The sequence below is a fragment of the Lutra lutra genome, chromosome 17 (assembly GCF_902655055.1).
Source record: "Lutra lutra chromosome 17, mLutLut1.2, whole genome shotgun sequence".
Lineage (NCBI taxonomy): Eukaryota > Metazoa > Chordata > Mammalia > Carnivora > Mustelidae > Lutra > Lutra lutra.
This window is the reverse complement of record NC_062294.1, coordinates 43,228,759-43,244,506: the sequence shown is the minus strand read 5'-3', so window position 1 is coordinate 43,244,506 and position 15,748 is coordinate 43,228,759. Positions and strand designations below refer to the sequence as shown.

The 15,748-nt window shown below is 53.3% G+C and overlaps 1 protein-coding gene across 6 annotated transcripts; it reads left to right on the top strand.

Moving 5' to 3' along the window:
• The first annotated feature begins 495 nt into the window (after window positions 1-495).
• DMKN (dermokine) lies at window positions 496-14,989 on the top strand. 6 transcript variants are annotated; one of them, XM_047709507.1, is made up of 22 exons: window positions 496-1,162; window positions 1,421-1,636; window positions 1,751-1,807; window positions 2,098-2,148; window positions 2,312-2,548; window positions 3,150-3,203; window positions 3,798-3,863; window positions 4,125-4,175; window positions 5,756-5,800; window positions 6,412-6,465; window positions 7,400-7,450; window positions 7,598-7,645; window positions 7,860-7,907; window positions 10,096-10,152; window positions 10,439-10,486; window positions 12,143-12,187; window positions 12,307-12,348; window positions 12,662-12,730; window positions 13,987-14,010; window positions 14,124-14,171; window positions 14,525-14,559; window positions 14,670-14,989. In XM_047709507.1, the coding sequence occupies exons 1-20, from the start codon at window positions 800-802 to the stop codon at window positions 14,169-14,171; spliced, it is 1,674 nt and encodes a 557-aa protein (XP_047565463.1). In that variant the 5' UTR covers window positions 496-799; the 3' UTR covers window positions 14,525-14,559; window positions 14,670-14,989. The 6 variants fall into 6 exon arrangements, with proteins under 6 accessions (XP_047565463.1, XP_047565467.1, XP_047565465.1 ...); XM_047709508.1 differs by lacking the exon at window positions 14,525-14,559 and having other exon boundaries at window positions 500-1,162; window positions 2,312-2,411; window positions 2,460-2,548; window positions 14,672-14,989; XM_047709511.1 differs by lacking the exons at window positions 6,412-6,465; window positions 14,525-14,559 and having other exon boundaries at window positions 497-1,162; window positions 2,312-2,411; window positions 2,460-2,548; window positions 14,672-14,989.
• The last annotated feature ends 759 nt before the right edge of the window (window positions 14,990-15,748 follow it).

Below are 15,748 nucleotides of genomic sequence, written 5' to 3'. Positions count from 1 at the left end.
TGATGACCACTCTGGCTACTTCCTACCTCCATACCTGGGGTCCCCACTGAGGGCAGTCTCACAACTCCCAGAGTCTCTGTGGAGTGGAAAGCATGGAAGAGTGTGAGGACAGTCACCTTTAGGTGGCAGCATGGGAGGGAAGAGAGATGGGAGAGAAAAAGGCCACCAAAGCTGAGAGAGCAAGGCCAAGAAAGCAGCTGCCTCTCATCCCGGTGCCCCTGATCCAGGCTGGGGTACACCTTGGGTGTGTCTCGCCCCATCGGGTTCCCTACACCTGCCTCCTGGTTGGGTCCTGCCTGTGGTTCCTTTCTCTTGAGTCCCCTCCACCTACCACCTCTAGGAGACATCAACCACCTATCTCCTCAGATGTCCCCATCCCCACCCTGCGCCCCAGATTCCTGGGGTTGGGAAATCAGAACACCTTTGCACCTGCCTCATCCCATTTCTTCCTCCCTGATGCTCGGGCTCCCTCTCTGTTTCAACACAGATTCTCAGACTCACAATTACAGCTCATTACCCTATCGGTGGCTGGCCCTGAGTCATGAGGGAGGGACTCTGGGCTCCCCAGCCCCGTCACCTTCTCCCAGGCCACAGTATAAGGAGTAGCGGCAAGGAGGAGGACTCTGGGAAGGCAGGGGAGTCTGGGAAAGGAGAGAGAAGGCTGCGGACTTAGAGGAACGGGGAGTAAGTCAGGAGGAAGAACACAGAGGAGGGCACACGCAGATACGGGGGTAGAGGAAGGGCAAAGAGAAGAAAACTCGGGTCGGAAGAAGATAGGAGGGAGAGGAGCGAGGCAGAGATGAAGTCACAGGGCTCCCTGGCCTGCCTCCTGCTGGCCCTGTGCCTGGGCAGTGGGGAGGCTGGCCCACTGCTGCGAGGAGGGGAGAGGGCTGGAGTAGGTGCTGGGGAGGCCTTGGGACATGGGGTAGGAGATGCCATTGGACAAGGGGTGGGAGATGCTATTAGCCATGGAGTCGGAGGGGCTGGAGAGGCAGCTGGCTCTGCAACCAGAGAAGTCATGGGTCATGGCATGGGGGAGGCAGCCCGTGCCCTTGGAAACACTGTGGGCGAGGCTGGCAGACAGGCTGAGAACATCATTCGACGTGGAGGAGATGCTGTGCACAGCTCCTGGCAGGGGATGCCTGGCAGCAACGGTGCTTGGGTGAGTAGCGGGCAGCTGGGTGTGGAAATGGAAGGCTGTGGGCAGTTGGGTTGAGAATCTTGGAAATCGGTTGGAAGGATGACTGGGTCTCTTATTTGTGGCTGTCTGGGGTGGTTTCCCTCCATGGGATGACGCCTCCTTCTTCCACCAGGCTGGGGTCTCCCTCTATCTGCCTCTGCCTATGTCCTGCTGTGCCTGCCCTCCCCTACCACAGGGCGGGAAGGGCACACACTCAGCGCAGGCGTGTTGTTCTTGCAGGGAACCGGCGGCCGGCCTCCATCTGGAGGCCATGGCATCTTTGGCTCCCAGGGTGGCTCTGGAGGCCACAGCCAAGGCAATTCTGGAGGTCCAGGGACTCCCTGGGGCCAGGGGTATCCTGGAGGTCCAGATGGCAGCTTCGGAACCCACTCTCAGGGAGGCTCCTGGGGCCAAGGAGGCAACGGAGGGTCTTTCAGCTCGGGCACCAACGCTCAGGTACAGTAACCACCCGAGCCCTGAGGCTTTCCACCCCCTGCCCTTCAAGCCCACACTCTCCATGCTTCCTCATCTTACTGTCGGTACCCACACTCGGCCTCCTCCTCTCTGCAGGGGACTGTGGTACAACCTGGTTATGGGCCAGTGAGAGGCAGCAACTCACATACAGAGGTAAGGGAAAGAGTATGGGGAAGAAGAGGGTGTCCAGGTGCGTGTGCCAGAAAGTAGGAGAGACGAAGAGGAAAGAAAGGCTGGGGGGTCAAGGTACAAGGCAGATTGGACAGGAAAGAGATGGGCCAGATGAGGAGGCCAGGAAGAGGGGAGGGAAGTGGGATGGGCGTGGGGGCAGAAACAGGTGGGGAAAGAAGGCCAAGCCACAGGAAGCAGGAGAGCCTGGCCTGTGGCGATGGCTTTCACTGAAGTCTGGAAACTCACCTGTCCCTGGAAACTTTCCTCCGCAGTGCACCAACCCCCCACCATCCGGCTCAGGCGGAAGCTCTAGCAACTTCGGGGTAAGGGGATGGGCAGTCAGAGCATGTTGTGCAGGGAGTAGACAGAACGTCGGCTCCCCTCAGACTGTGCTGTGGGGAATATGCTGGAGCCAGGGAGGGAGGGAGAGAGGGAGGGAAGCAAACACTCCTGATATTCTCACTCTGGTCCTTTCCTGCCCCTTAGGGAGGCAGTGGTGGTAGCAGTGGCAGTGACAGTGGCAGCGGCAGTGGTGGCAACGGTGAGGGCAATGGCGATGGTGGCAGTAGTGGCAGTGGTAGCAGCGGCAACAGTGGCAGCAACAGCGGTGGCAGCAGCAGCGGTGGCAGCAACAGCAGTGGCAGCAGCAGTGGTGGCAGCAACAGCGGTGGCAGCAGCAGCGGTGGCAGCAACAGCGGCGGCAGCAGTTATGGGCCCAGCTGGGTGAGTTCTACTCTGCTGCTCACCATCCCAGGGCTCCTCAGCTCCTGCTCCCCACCTTCGCAGCCCCCCAGGCAGGCTTCCTTACACAGCTGGCTCTCTGGGGCCTCAGCAGAGGTGCCCCCGCTGCTGCGTCTGCTCACTCGGCTCCCTTCCGCCCGGCACGGGTGTGGATGCCCTGCCTCCTGTCTAACCCACTCCCGCGGCCGCGGCCGCTTGGTGGATGGGACTAGAGCTGGGGGGTGGCAGAGAGGAGAAGAGGTGTGGATGCAGGAAATGGGCTTGGGAAGCTCCCAAGAGAACGGTGGCAGGACCATCGCACACACAGAGACAAGGACATGTACAGAGCTGGGGTGATAAATACAGGGCACAGGAGGCCCCTCCCAAAGGGCTGAGGGGACTTGGGGGAGAGTGGACTGTAGCCTGGCAGCTGGCTTAGGGCGACTCTCCCAGAGGGGCCCTGCAAAGCGGGAGCACAGTTGGCTCCCCCAGGTATCTGGGAAAGGTCTGAGGCAAGAAGGGGTAAGTAAGGAGAACAAGCCAGGTCACATAAGCTGCTTTAACTCACTGCTCCATATACTATCTGTTTTCCCTCCCAATCTAGGACCGTCCCTTAGAAAATTCTAGGAATTTTCAAAGCGGCTACTCAGGTTCACAGGTAAGGACTCTTAGGGTCCCTTCCTCTACCTATGTTCCAGGAGAGGGAGGGGAAAGGAGAAGAAGGGGGAGGACAGGACAAGCCCTTAGGTGCCAGGATCAAGGCTCTTAAGATGTTAGGCTCCAAAGGCTTTTTGGCTTCTGGCATGTGGTGGGGGAGAGGACAACAGCTCAAAAATCCCCAAACTGGGTGCCTGGGTGGCTCAGTGGGTTAAGCCGCTGCCTTCGGCTCAGGTCATGATCTCAGGGTCCTGGGATCGAGTCCCGCATCGGGTTCTCTGCTCGGCAGAGATCCTGCTTCCCTCTCTCTCTCTCTGCCTGCCTCTCCATCTACTTGTGATCTCTCTCTGTCAAATAAATAAATAAAATCTTTAAAAAAAAAAAAAAAAATCCCCAAACTGTCCCGCATTTCCAAATACACCTGGTCATACCTGTCCTTTGTGCCCTGAATAACTTCCCTCAGTGGCCAGCGGCTCAAGATGGGAAGAGATGGAGGTTGGCAGAGGGGAGTAAAACAAATTATAATGTCCTGACAACGATCTGGTTCCCACTGAATCCTTTTAAGACCCTGTGTGGACTCTTGTTCCCCTCGTAGGGATACAATACCGGCTCTTCCTGGGGTAGCAGTGGTGGCGGAAGTGGCAGTGGAAATAAACCTGGGGTGAGTGTCTGCTGAGTGCACACCTGCACAGATCTGCCTCCTTTTCCTGGAGGGGTGGGGAGATAACAGGTGCTGAGGCTCCTTGGATGATGGGAGATCTGGGAGATCGCTGGCCAGAGCTGAGAATGGGGCCGAGGTGGGGTGGCTGCTGGCTAGCCTCAGCGTTAATGGATTCATAGGATTCATGCATGCTGCAGTGTGGGGGCTGCCCCTGGTGTCTAGGCCTCAACAGAGGGAAAGCTGTCTCTCTCTCTCTCACAGTGTGACAGCCCAGGGAATGAAGTCCGCATATCCGGAGGATCTGGGGGTCAGGTGAGAGCCAAACTTGGGACTGTGCCCACTCCTGCTTGGCGCCACTCCTAAGGCTAACCTTTATCCTAGCACTGTCCGTGGGAAAGAAATCAAATGCATACTCCTACAAATATTAAAAATCTCCAAAGTAATAATTAATTGCAAATCCTTACATGATGTGCCTCACTTTATACCATGGAGGAGGCTGTGAAAAATCACATAGAAACCAGTCCTTTTAGAAACATAATCACTTCAAGTGACCTACACCCACCTGGCCAGTAAACAGAAGGCCTGAACAGAATGCCATGACCTCTTCGACAGCATTTGGAAACTGGGTTTGGAATGCACAGACTTTCTTCCTAGTTATTCTGGAAATCTGGGCTTTCTGTCAGTATCTACAGCACTGACAAGAGGAAGTGTTACGCTAAGGTCCCCACGAATAGCCTAGAGGTCTTGTGAAAACGCAGGTTCTGAGTCAGCAGGCCTGGGGTGGGGCTGAGATTTTGGTTTCTACCAGGTTCTGGCAAGGCCGATGTGCACTGGTGTGAGCAGAGCCAATGGGGAGAAGGCTCCCTGAATATTAGGCTCCTCGGATATTAAGGATACTAACCTCTATGGGTAGATAGGTGTTAGTTTCTTAACTAACGATTTCCTAACTAACTAACTTCCCAGCTTGTAACTCTGTTTCTAGTTCTTTGTATACCAAAGTCTTAAATACGTGTCAAATATACCAGTCTCTTCTTCTATGGCTTCTGCTCTTGAAAAGAAAAAGGCCTCGATTTTCTTCTAGAACTACTAATACATCTATACTTTCATTTTTTCTATTTAACTCTTTAATCTACCAGGGCTTTACTTTGCTGTATACAATCTAGTCCCATTTCTCAGTTCGGCTAGACTTGCCCCACATTTTGGATCAGAGCTGCGTGCTCTCTTATGAGGGGAAAACCAGATAAAAACAGAAGGGGGAGTGCCATCTAGGTATAACTTGCGCCCCCTGAACCCTCCAAATATTTACCTGGTGTTGCCAGCCACACACATTGAATTATTTACACCATTGATGTAAAATGTCACTTGTAAATACCTTCATACTTTAGGCTCTATCTGGTCAAACTGACTCCATCTGTTCCATGACATGGTTTTCTTTATGGTACATTAATATCCGCCAGTACAGGTCATCCTTTGTTGCCTGTCTTTTCCAGTGTTTTTTCACCTATTCTTTTTTTTTTAAACATTTTGAACAAAATTTATTTATTTATTTGACACAGATTGAGAGAGAGATTACAAGTAGGCAGAGAGGCAGGCAGAGAGAGGGGGAAGCAGGCTCCCTGCTGAGCAGAGAGCCCGATGTGGGGCTTGATCCCAGGACCCTGAGATCATCACCTGAGCCCGAGGCAGAGGCTTAACCCACTGAGCCACCCAGGCACCCTCACCTATTCTTAAACATTTATTCTTCTAGATGTATTCCAAGATTATTTTGGCCAATTCCAAAAGAGAACTCCATGAGGACTATTAGAGGAACTGTACTAAATCAATACAGAAAGGTGCAGGGAGGGACCTAAGATCTAAAACAATGATCTCTGTTGCACTGTCTCATCCCTCAGGGCTTTGGAGGACAGGGAGGTTCCGGCAGCTATGGTGATCTCAGGGTAAGGAGATGACCGGCACCGAGACCGGTGGCGGGAGATGGGATGGAGGTCTCCTTTGCAGCAGCAATGCTAACAGAGCCGATAGTCCTGCACCCAGGCTGGTCTTGATCTTAGCTCAGGGAATTCATCTCAGCACCAGGAAAGTGGGACTGAAGAAGTGCCTCCCTCTAACTTAGAAGGAGAGGAACCAGATGACTTCTGTTCCGCTAGGCTCCCACTGACTCTCCAGCCAGTGGCCCCTCTCTGACCAATGCGACACATCTGCCCAGACCATGGCTTACAGTTTGCATCAGTTTAGTCCAAAAGTCTGGCTGGCTTCTGCCTCAAAACCAGGGGACAGTTCAGATACTTTGGTGGCAAAGGCCCTTCCTGTTAGATTTTGGGCAGTTGCAGAAGTGAATATAAAGAGATGGTTATGTTGCCAATTGAGTAATAACCCAATCCACAGGAAGTTGAAGCAAGATTTGCCAGGGAGAAGAGCCTCTCTTGGGGATCTGGGAAATCTGCTGGGTTTGTGCCCTGAATCAGGAGTCCCTTTCCCACATCCTGCTATCTTGCCCTCTCATCCTATATGTGCCCTCCACAGACTCTCTTCCATTTTCTCTCTGTAGGAAATGAGCAAAGAGGGCAGTCGTCTAGTTGGGGGTCCCCAAGACAATTATCAGGTGAGCACAGATGGCTTTAGGAGAAGGGCTGGTAGAGGTGTGGGGACAGAACACTAAGGGATTGGGGAAAAGAAACAGAAACATCGGTACCTTCTTGCAAGCTGCTCTGACTCTGGGTTGAGTGACCACCAGGAGACTAAACAGGGGTCTGGGATCCCTGTCTCTTTGGTTCATCCATTCCTCTCCCTTCTACAAACTATGATCATCACTGTGTATCATCACTGAGAGGGGAAACACAGCCAAAAATAACAGGAGAATGGTCAAGGGGCTATTTTTGGAAACCATACTAAAGAAGTGTTAACCTCTGAGTTAGAAAGCAGTGACCTCTGAGTTAGAAGATGGGGACAGCTGTCCCACCTGTCCTCTGTGCATCTTCAGGCAGGGCAGTTGGCCTCTCTGAGCGTGGGCCTCCTCTTGGGTAAAATGGGGATGGCGAAACCTAACTAGCTCCACGCCACAGTTACTGCGGAGCTTTCTGAATCATGACCAGAGCAAGATGATTCAGGATCTGGACAGTGGAGTCCGACAAGGAGACAGAACCTGAGGCATGCTGCTGGACAGCTCTGAGTTTGCTTCCGTCCTCTGTTAAGTGGAGACATCTCCACACAGGAATGTGGCGGGATAAGGCACTGTGCTAGGCATGTGGTGGGACTACACATGAGCTCCCAGCAGTCTTTTTGGGACAAGCTTTGGGAGGAGGCAGAATAAGAATATGATTCAAAGGAACGGACAGGGTTATTCTAGAAATAAGTGGCAGAACATTCTAAGAAGGTGGGACTTCCTAGCTGCTATGTGAGAAAAGAGAGGAGGTGGCTTTACCCAGAGTACACAGAGCTTGAGCAAAGGCAGAGCTGGTGGGCCAGGAGCAGGCTAATAGTGGGCATGCATGACAGGAGGCACAGGCCTTGAACAGTAGTCCCCCCTTCCTACCCAGTGGCAAGGGCCCAGCGGAAGAGGTGAAGCTGTCAGTGGGATCAATACCTTGGTGAGTGGAGGCATAACCCCACCTTTGGCTGGGACCATGGCATCAAGCAATCCCTTGCCTCCCCTCCAGACCTCCAGAGCTCCCACCCCTGCCTCTTGCTCACAGGGTGGGTTCCTACTCTCATCCCCTTTCTCTTTGGTTCCTTAGAACTCTCAGACATCTCCTGGGGTCTTCAATTTTGACACTTTCTGGAAGGTGAGTTCAACAAGATCTCTCTGCCTACTCTCTTTTGGAAAATCAAAGTTCTGTCCCTCTGCCCTGTGGGCTTGAAGCCCTCTTTCCAGAAAGACCGACTGTCAGTGGTGGTCCTTGACCTCTTGCCCTGAGGTCCTGAGACAACATTATATCACATTACAACTCAATTTGCCATTTTCCTCTTTTTTTTTTTTTTTTTTTTTAATCTCTGCAGAATTTTAAATCCAAGCTGGGTTTCATTAACTGGGATGCCATAAACAAGGTAAGGGCTAGAAGGCCGTGCCATTCAATCTTTGTGGGAGAGGGAAAGAGAGAAGAAAGCTAACTGCTAACCCCCCACGTGGGGAGCTGGGGAAGTGATGATGGCACTGGAAGGGCGTTCTGTCCAGTGCTTAAAAAAAGGACAAAAACAAAGAGGAAGGAGGCAGATCCAAGAAGAGGGGGTAGTTTGGAAACAGCTGGGAGTCCGGGAGGAGGAAGGAATGGGCCTCTTTCATGTCTCAACACACAAACTGAACAGGTGTGAACCTCAGTTTCTCCTTTGAGACCTGGAAGATTAAGGGGAGAGTGAGGAGGCCTAGTCCTTGTAGGGGAAGGACTGAACAGTCAGGAGGAGCTAGAGGCTCCAGGAGGACTGACGCTGAGAAAGAAGGGAAGGGCTGTGATTATGTGCCCAGTGCCTGCTGGGTGCCAGGTGTTCTGGGCCCTGGGTGTGCATAGGTTGAAGAAGCACTTGGAGCCCAGAACCCCCTTCTCCTTCCCCCCTGCCCACCCCTTCCACATTCAGGGATCCCCTGGCCAGGCTCATCTGACGCCCAAACAGCAGACTCGCCTCCAGAGCAGAGGCAGGCCAAAAATCCGAGCAAACTCCAAAGGCAGAAGTTGCAAGTGACAGCCCACGGATGTGCTTTGTTTGAGCCACTGTTTTTTTTTTATTTTAAAAACACTATGAATTAGTTGCCAAAGTTTAAAAATTGAGAGGTTTTACAAAATGACTTGGAATTCTGACTTCTCTTGAAAAATGAGGCAACGCTGGGCCCTTCTTTCCTCGAGCTCTAATGGACAGAAGCTGAATAGCAGCTGTTTCTCTCCTGCAGCCACACGCCTGCTGCCCAACAGTCACCCCAGCAGCTGAGCTTCTGACCCTTACAGTAGAAGAAGGAAGACAAGGGTCCCTGCCCTCTAAAACTTGTGGGGGATACAGGTGGTGGTAGGCAGGGAGGTGAAGAGAAAGCCCCAAACTCAGGCAAGGCCAAGGCTGCGCCTTGGGGAAGAAGGTGGGAGAGCGAAAGACGTGGGAGGCAGAAGTTCCCAGGTGCAGGGCAGTGCAGGTTTGGATGAACTAAAGGAGCCAAATAGACTTTTCTGTTTTAAAGAAAACGGTATCTGAGAGGGGCGAGACTCCTTACCGTGGATCTCGGGAGACCAGGCCCCCAAACGAGGAGCTTAGGGTCAGAGGCACAGATGGATACTTCCCAGGGGGCCAGAAAGGCAGTGAACATTTTTGTACATTGGAGTGGGGGGATGGGGTGGGCAGTAAAGGGAGTGCTCACAGTTAGGCAGGATCCATCTGGGGCAGCTTCCCCAGAAGCAGATCTGAGAAGGGGGTAGGACAGAGATGGGCAGAGAGGAGAACAGAAGGCCCATCTCCTTCACAGGGAGGGAGCTGAGCACTGGGGCCAGAGTGAGCAGTGACAACAGGGAGACTATACGTAACAGTTCTTGGCAAGTATGAGTTGTTCCATCCCAAACTGGAATTTCTGGATTTGGCTGGATGACAGCTGCCCTGGGCAAAAAGATCCTTGCTGATTTCTGGAGCTGAGATCTGATCCACCCGACTTGGCCCATTAGGTCCTGAATTCTTACTCCTTGAGCTTCCTCTTAGAACTTATTTCTTTGCCCAGGACGAGAGGAGCTTTCACACCCCGTGACTTCCAGACAAGGAGCTATCAGATGGATGGGAGCCCCCAACCCCTTCTTAAAACCCCACTACTCCACCACTAATCTCAACCCTTATCCTTGAAATAAACCGTAGCTGCCCCACACTCCTGGTCTCTGCTCCTTTCTTACGTCTCCATTGTCATTCCAGGGGGGTTGGAAGGGTCATCCACAGCCCTGCAGTTTCGGGAAATGGGCTGCGGGTCCTGGTCCTGTCCTGAGGTTTGGCTGCAGTGAGGTTCTGTCAGAGGCTGGGGAAGCAGGGAGAGTGAAGAGCTGGTGTGTGTAGGCGGGGGGAGGGGAGCTAGTTAGCAGCTCCGGAGATCTAGTCTCTCTTTCCCCCTCTGCTTCCAAAAGCAATTTATTGGTGTCCCTAAGACACCCCAGCTTCCCTCCAAACTTTAGTCATGATGAAATTCTGAAGGCTGAGTGATGGTGGTAGTGGGAATAGGGGTATAGGTGAGCAGGAGGCCAAGCTCCCTGCTCACCCCTACCCCACCTTTCCTCCACAGGGCCAAGTCCCACGCCCCAGCACACGCGCCCTGCTCTACTTCAGCCGACTCTGGGAGGTAGGAGAACTCTCACTTTTCAGAGAACTGGGGATCTGGTCATCTGTCCTTTTCCCCACCTCCCTCAAGCTCCAGCCCACCTGTCACAAAATTCGCCCTCTTTTCCTTGTGAGATGGGCAATCTCTCCCAAATACCATCAGAAGTGTTAACACCCTCAAGCTCCGGTATGCTTATCTTCATCTAACCCCAAACCACACCCAGGTGCCAAAACTCATTCTTGCACCTTTCCAACAAGCTGCCACACTCCTCGCTCTGTGCCCCACTCACCTCTTCTCCTCCCTCTAGGATTTCAAACACAACACCCCTTTCCTGAACTGGAAAGCCATTATTGAGGTAAGGATGGCAGAACCTCTCGTTCTGGAAGCCCAGCTCTGAGGACATGGGACCTGGGCTCTTGGCAATGGCTTGCATTCAGTCCCTTTCGCTTACCTTCCCTGCTGAGGGAGCTCCTCCCTCTCTTCCCACTCTCCTCCCTTTCTGCACGGCTAAGCGGGGGGGGGGGGGGGGGGGGGGGGGGGGGGGGGGGGGGGGTAGGAGAGAAAAGCCAGTGAGTCACTACTGAAGGAGTAGGGTGGGCAGTCCTCCTTGGGATAAAAACTGAAGCCAAAGACAGGAGCCTCCACAGGCACAGGAACATGAATCCCGCCACCCTCTCTGCTCTGCTGCTGTTCCTGCTGGGCGTGGCCTGGCTCAGGGGAAGCCACAGCTGGGTGGGTACTGCAGGGTGAGCAGGGGAGGGGACGTGAGGTGGGGAAGACAGAGGGGTCTGGAGCCGGGGCTAACTCTCAGGACTGGAAAAGGGGTGTTAAGGAGGAAAGCTCAAAGGAAACAGGAGGCATGAGGGGAGCAGGTCAGGCAGCGGTCAAGTGTAAGCAGGTGCAGAAGGTCTGAATATCTGGGTTCTGGGAAGGAGGGGTCCTGCAGAAGGCCGCATCTTGATTCTTCCTGGCCAGTGGCCTTTGGGCACTGAGGCTAAGGTTGCCCACTCACTCATCCGTGTGGGCCAGGTACACGAGGCTGGACAGGTGGGGCCATGCAAAGGGGGACATCAGGGCCCTCCAGGTGCGTGTTGTCATACACTCATGAATGACCAGTGTGCCTTGTTGTCTGAGGGAAATCTGAATTTAGGTGTTTACAACTAATTAAAAAATGCAGACCACGCAAAAAATCCCTGGAGGCCTGTGGTCAAGCCGTTTGTGGTCAAGACCTCAGTGTTAGGGCTAAGAATGGGGCTACAATTCAGTAGGAGTTAAGTCGGAGTTAGGAGGAACACCCTAACTCCATGGGGGAGGGGAAGTGTGGGAGTAGGGGTTCCAAGTGGAGAGGCGGTGGTCACAGAAGCTAAACTTCTCTCCTGCTGCTGAGAATTTTCCTCTTGCCTCAACTGCAGAGGGGAATGGCCCATGCACCTGCGCTGTGTCTCACGGGGCCTCATGGGTTTTCTTACATTTCTCCCCTTTCACTCTCCTTTGGCCCAGTGTGAATCTAATCACCTCACTCTGCCTCTGTTTGCTGAGGATAGCATCCCATTCTTCCAGGAACCCTGTGGGAACAGTATTTATGAATAGGAATTATAGGGCTAAGGAGGGAGCAAGGTTTGGTGTCGGTAGAAGGTGGGTTGGGGCTGAGGGGCCATGTCTGCCCCAAGGGTGCCTATGTAGGCACCGCTCACTTGCCATTCCTGCTTCGTCCCAGGCTGGCCTGCTGGAGCTCCAAATGTGTGGGTGGGGGCAGTTGCCTCACTCCCCCACACTGAGTGTAGAAATCTGTCCTGTATCTATTGGGGTCATCAGTGTCCTCAGGCTCACTGGCTTCTCTGGAAGCACTGCTGATCCTGGACCATGGAGAGGGGTGCGGCAGGATGCGTGTGTGCTGGTGCTTGTGCGGGAGGACAGGGCCTGGGTGGCAGGCTGCTGGAGCCCTGCGAGTCCAGCAGGGCTCAAGGGACCTTGGACAAAGACCCCTTCACGGAGACTCTCTCCTTTCAAGGGTGCTGATGCATCGCTCCAGAAGAGGTCGGGTGGTGCCGGTCAGGTGAGCTTCTCTGCCCTCAGACTGCCGTTGACAGTCCCAGGTCCCTCTTGGTCTGGTTCTCGGGGCTGGCCAATATGAAATTCTCTCTCCTCCACAACCCCATGCTGTTGTTTTCTCAGTCTGGCGGAGGATGGCAAGAAGTGGCCGCTGTGACTTCTAAGGTAAGACATCTGCCACCTGACCACCTGATTCAAACCGCACTCATTTCCCTGGTCTCCTGCCTTCACCTCCCAAGTGATACTTGAGGAGATGTGAGAGATACCAGGGAAGGAGGAGGCAGGGCCACTCAGACTATAAGGGAGGTGAGGCTATGGGCTCTGGCTGGCTGAAGGAGATTCTATAGAAAAAAATGCATGACACAAGGAGGGAAGGCGGGGTTTGGAAACAGGTCTGGTCCAGGCCAGGAACCCGTGTGTTTATTCCACAGCAAAATGACCTCATCCCTTCTCTCTACCCCCCTGCTTTCTTCCACAGAATACCTATAACCAGCAGGCATACCCTACTCCTTCTGGTGGACAGTACTCAGCCAAGATCCCCTCTAAGGTAAGACTCCCAACTGCCTTATTTCCCCACTGGGGTCTCTGCATGGGATTGCGGCGGGGGGGGGGCGCGAGGGAGGCTTTCACAGCCAGGCTTAGCTGAGGCCGAGGCGGAATCCTGGTCATTTTTTTTTTTTAAAGATTTTATTTATTTATTTGACAGAGAGATCACAAGTAGATGGAGAGGCAGGCAGAGAGAGAGAGAGGGAAGCAGGATCTCTGCTGAGCAGAGAACCCAATGCAGGACTCGATCCCAGGACCCTGAGATCATGACCTGAGCCGAAGGCAGCGGCTTAACCCACTGAGCCACCCAGGCGCCCCGGAATCCTGGTCATTTTGACAGTCATGTCTCTCTGCCCCTGCGTAGGGAGACTCAGGCTCCTTGAGAGCCATTTGGAAGTGGAGGGTGGGAGGTTCAGTGTTCTTCACTCCCATCCACTCAGAAAAGGTTACAAGGGGGCAGCAGTTGTGTCGCATGCCCTGGAGAAAACTGGGAACCAACATCCTCTCAAAGAGGGATATTCAGCTCTAAAAAAACCTCACATGACACACAGCAAAACAAGTAGCCTTCCCATGTCGTAGAGTCTGCTCCCTCTGCCTCTGTAACTGCTGACATTTGTTCATGGGATGGGCGGAAGGCAAGAGGAGGGCATGCTAACACTTAGGGGAGGCTTGCCCAGAAACCTGTGGTTGGTGGGAAAATTAATGCTTTGTTCCACAAAGGGAATATCAGAAAAGGAAAAAAAACAACAACAAAAAAACCCAACCCTGAGAATTTTGTTTCATTCAGATGCAAAGAAGGCAACCTTATATATTCAGTAAATGAACACGCTAAATACTAATCGGACCGGTGAAGAAAAAGCAGGTGCTATTTCCCGCCATCTCTCAGAACAAGGAAGCCCCTGGCCTCAGGGACGGGACTTATACTGAGAGATCAGGAGTCACCTCCTGACTGGGAACAGGTGAAGCAGTAGTTAACGCTGTCCATGGGTATCCACTCGCTAATTTCCATCCATCTATCTCCCTATCTACCTTCTGTTCACTCTGCTTGGCCAGTGTGTGCTCATCCTGGGTAAATGTACTTAGGATGATAAATCTGCTTTGAAAAGAAGTCCATGGGCTGAATGTCCACAGTCAGACCCAAGGGCCTCTGAGATAAATTGGGTCTGAGCCTGCCCCTGCCATCGGGTCCCTCCTGGGCCCCGAGAACAAGGCAGAGGTCACTGTAGCCCCACATCACCTCCTCTGATCTCTTTCCAGGGGATAACCACGCCTTCTTCCTCGGTGAGTAGTGAGGCCGAGAAAATCGGGCTCCTGAGAGAAGGGATCTGGGTCCAGAGGGCGTGCAGGGCCAGGATCAGGGCCATGGCCACTCAAATGTTCTCTATGTCCCACAGGCTTCCCGGGTACGCCCTGGCCTGGTGCAGTGGGTGAAGTTCTGGTAGGTGAGTGTCAGAGTGAGTGGTGCAGGCCTCCATCCAGGAGCTGAGAAGCAGCCACCCTGGGGGGCAGGGCTGGGATCTTGGCATTTGCTTTGCTTTGGGTGGATGCTCTAAAGGCATGGAGAAGGAGACCCCAGTGGAGAAAGACTCATCAGGAAACCAGTGAGGACACCTGGAAAGCACCCTCTGAGTACCGATGGAAGGCCCGCTAGAGGCCCCTGCTGTGCAGGGACAGCCAGAGGGAAGGTGGAGGGGAGGGATGGGACAGAAGGGTCTGGGGGAACTGCAGGAGGAAGTGAGTCGCCAGTGGGGAAGGGCAATAGATTAGTTTGGCAGAACCACAAAATCTGTTTCAGGGAGAAGCAAGAGTAAGGGGACACGCAGGTGAAACAGACAGGACACCAAAAAACTGTGGGAGAGCAGAGGCTGGATGAAAGGATACCCGGTTTCAACACGTTCAGGAATAGCCAAATTCTACCATTCGGTCTTGTCTTTCCTTCTAGAAAATTACTTCCAATCAGGACCGAGGCCCTGAACATCAGCCGTCAAGGAGCCCATCTGTGCCCTGCCCCCAACTCTCTCCCTGTGTCAGACCTGGCCTGGGTGCTGACACCTGCTTTTTCTAGGTTGGGGACTTGGTCTGTCTGTCCCTCATTTCTTCTAACTGTGAGGTCTCCTTGTCCAGCAACCTCATCAGATAAACCTGCCACTTTGTTCACCTACTCCGTTTTGTGACCTCAAGTCACTGTGACAGTTCTTCAGGAGAAGCTTCCTACTTTTGAGTTTCTTTGTGGAAATAAAATATGAATCTTGTTTCCTTACAATTTCCCAAGCTGTGTTCTTTAATGTTAGGCTGATGGCCTGATCAGGGAGCATGGAAGTGATCTAGGGGCAGATAATTTGCCTTCCCGCTGAGAGTGGTAAACCAACGGGGGAATTGAGAGAGGTAAGACCTGGGGGTTCCTGACAAGCAGTAGTAAGCTGCTCTCCCTGTGCCCCAGTTTCTTCATTGTAAGACGTCATCTCGGCCCAGCCTACATCTGAATGCCCTGCCCCCCAGCTGAGGCTCTCAGAGGTGTTCTGCTAGCCTGAGAAGGCAAGAGGGAAGTCATCCACATCAGGAGGTGGAAGTAAAGAGGGTTTTCAAGAGAGGAGGCCAGTCCCAGAGGGTCAGGAAGGTGCAAGAACAGGGGCCAGGGGCTAGCAGAGCACATGCCCCAGCCTTGTAAACACATGGAGGTGTGGATGAGGCTGTGTGCTTAGGAAGATGTGGGCAAGCGGCTCATAACCAGCCCAGTGCCTTGTTGTATGCAGTGGCTCTGCGTCTCTGGGATACAGAGGGGGAGGCGGAGACTTCTACTCTATGAATGTGCCAAGGAAACAGGCAGAGGTTCCTGGCGCAGGCTGAGCCCAGGCTTATCCCAAGCCTAGCAACTCTGCAGACAGGCCTGGAGAGTCTGCACTTAGAGTCTCCGAGTCAAAATCCCATCAAGGCCATATAATGTCTCCAAATTAGGGAGTCCCCACCACTCATCCCTGACATCCCTGCAGGGACCCAGGGAGAAAAACGAGGACAGGAA

Excerpts from the sequence above, each read along its gene's own strand:
- DMKN (XM_047709507.1), top strand. The coding sequence starts at position 800 with ATGAAGTCACAGGGCTCCCTGGCCTGCCTCCTGCTGGCCCTGTGCCTG. Across the intron at positions 3,204-3,797 it reads GCGGCTACTCAGGTTCACAG|GGATACAATACCGGCTCTTC; the intron begins GTAAGGACTCTT and ends TTCCCCTCGTAG. Across the intron at positions 7,646-7,859 it reads ATTTTGACACTTTCTGGAAG|AATTTTAAATCCAAGCTGGG; the intron begins GTGAGTTCAACA and ends TAATCTCTGCAG.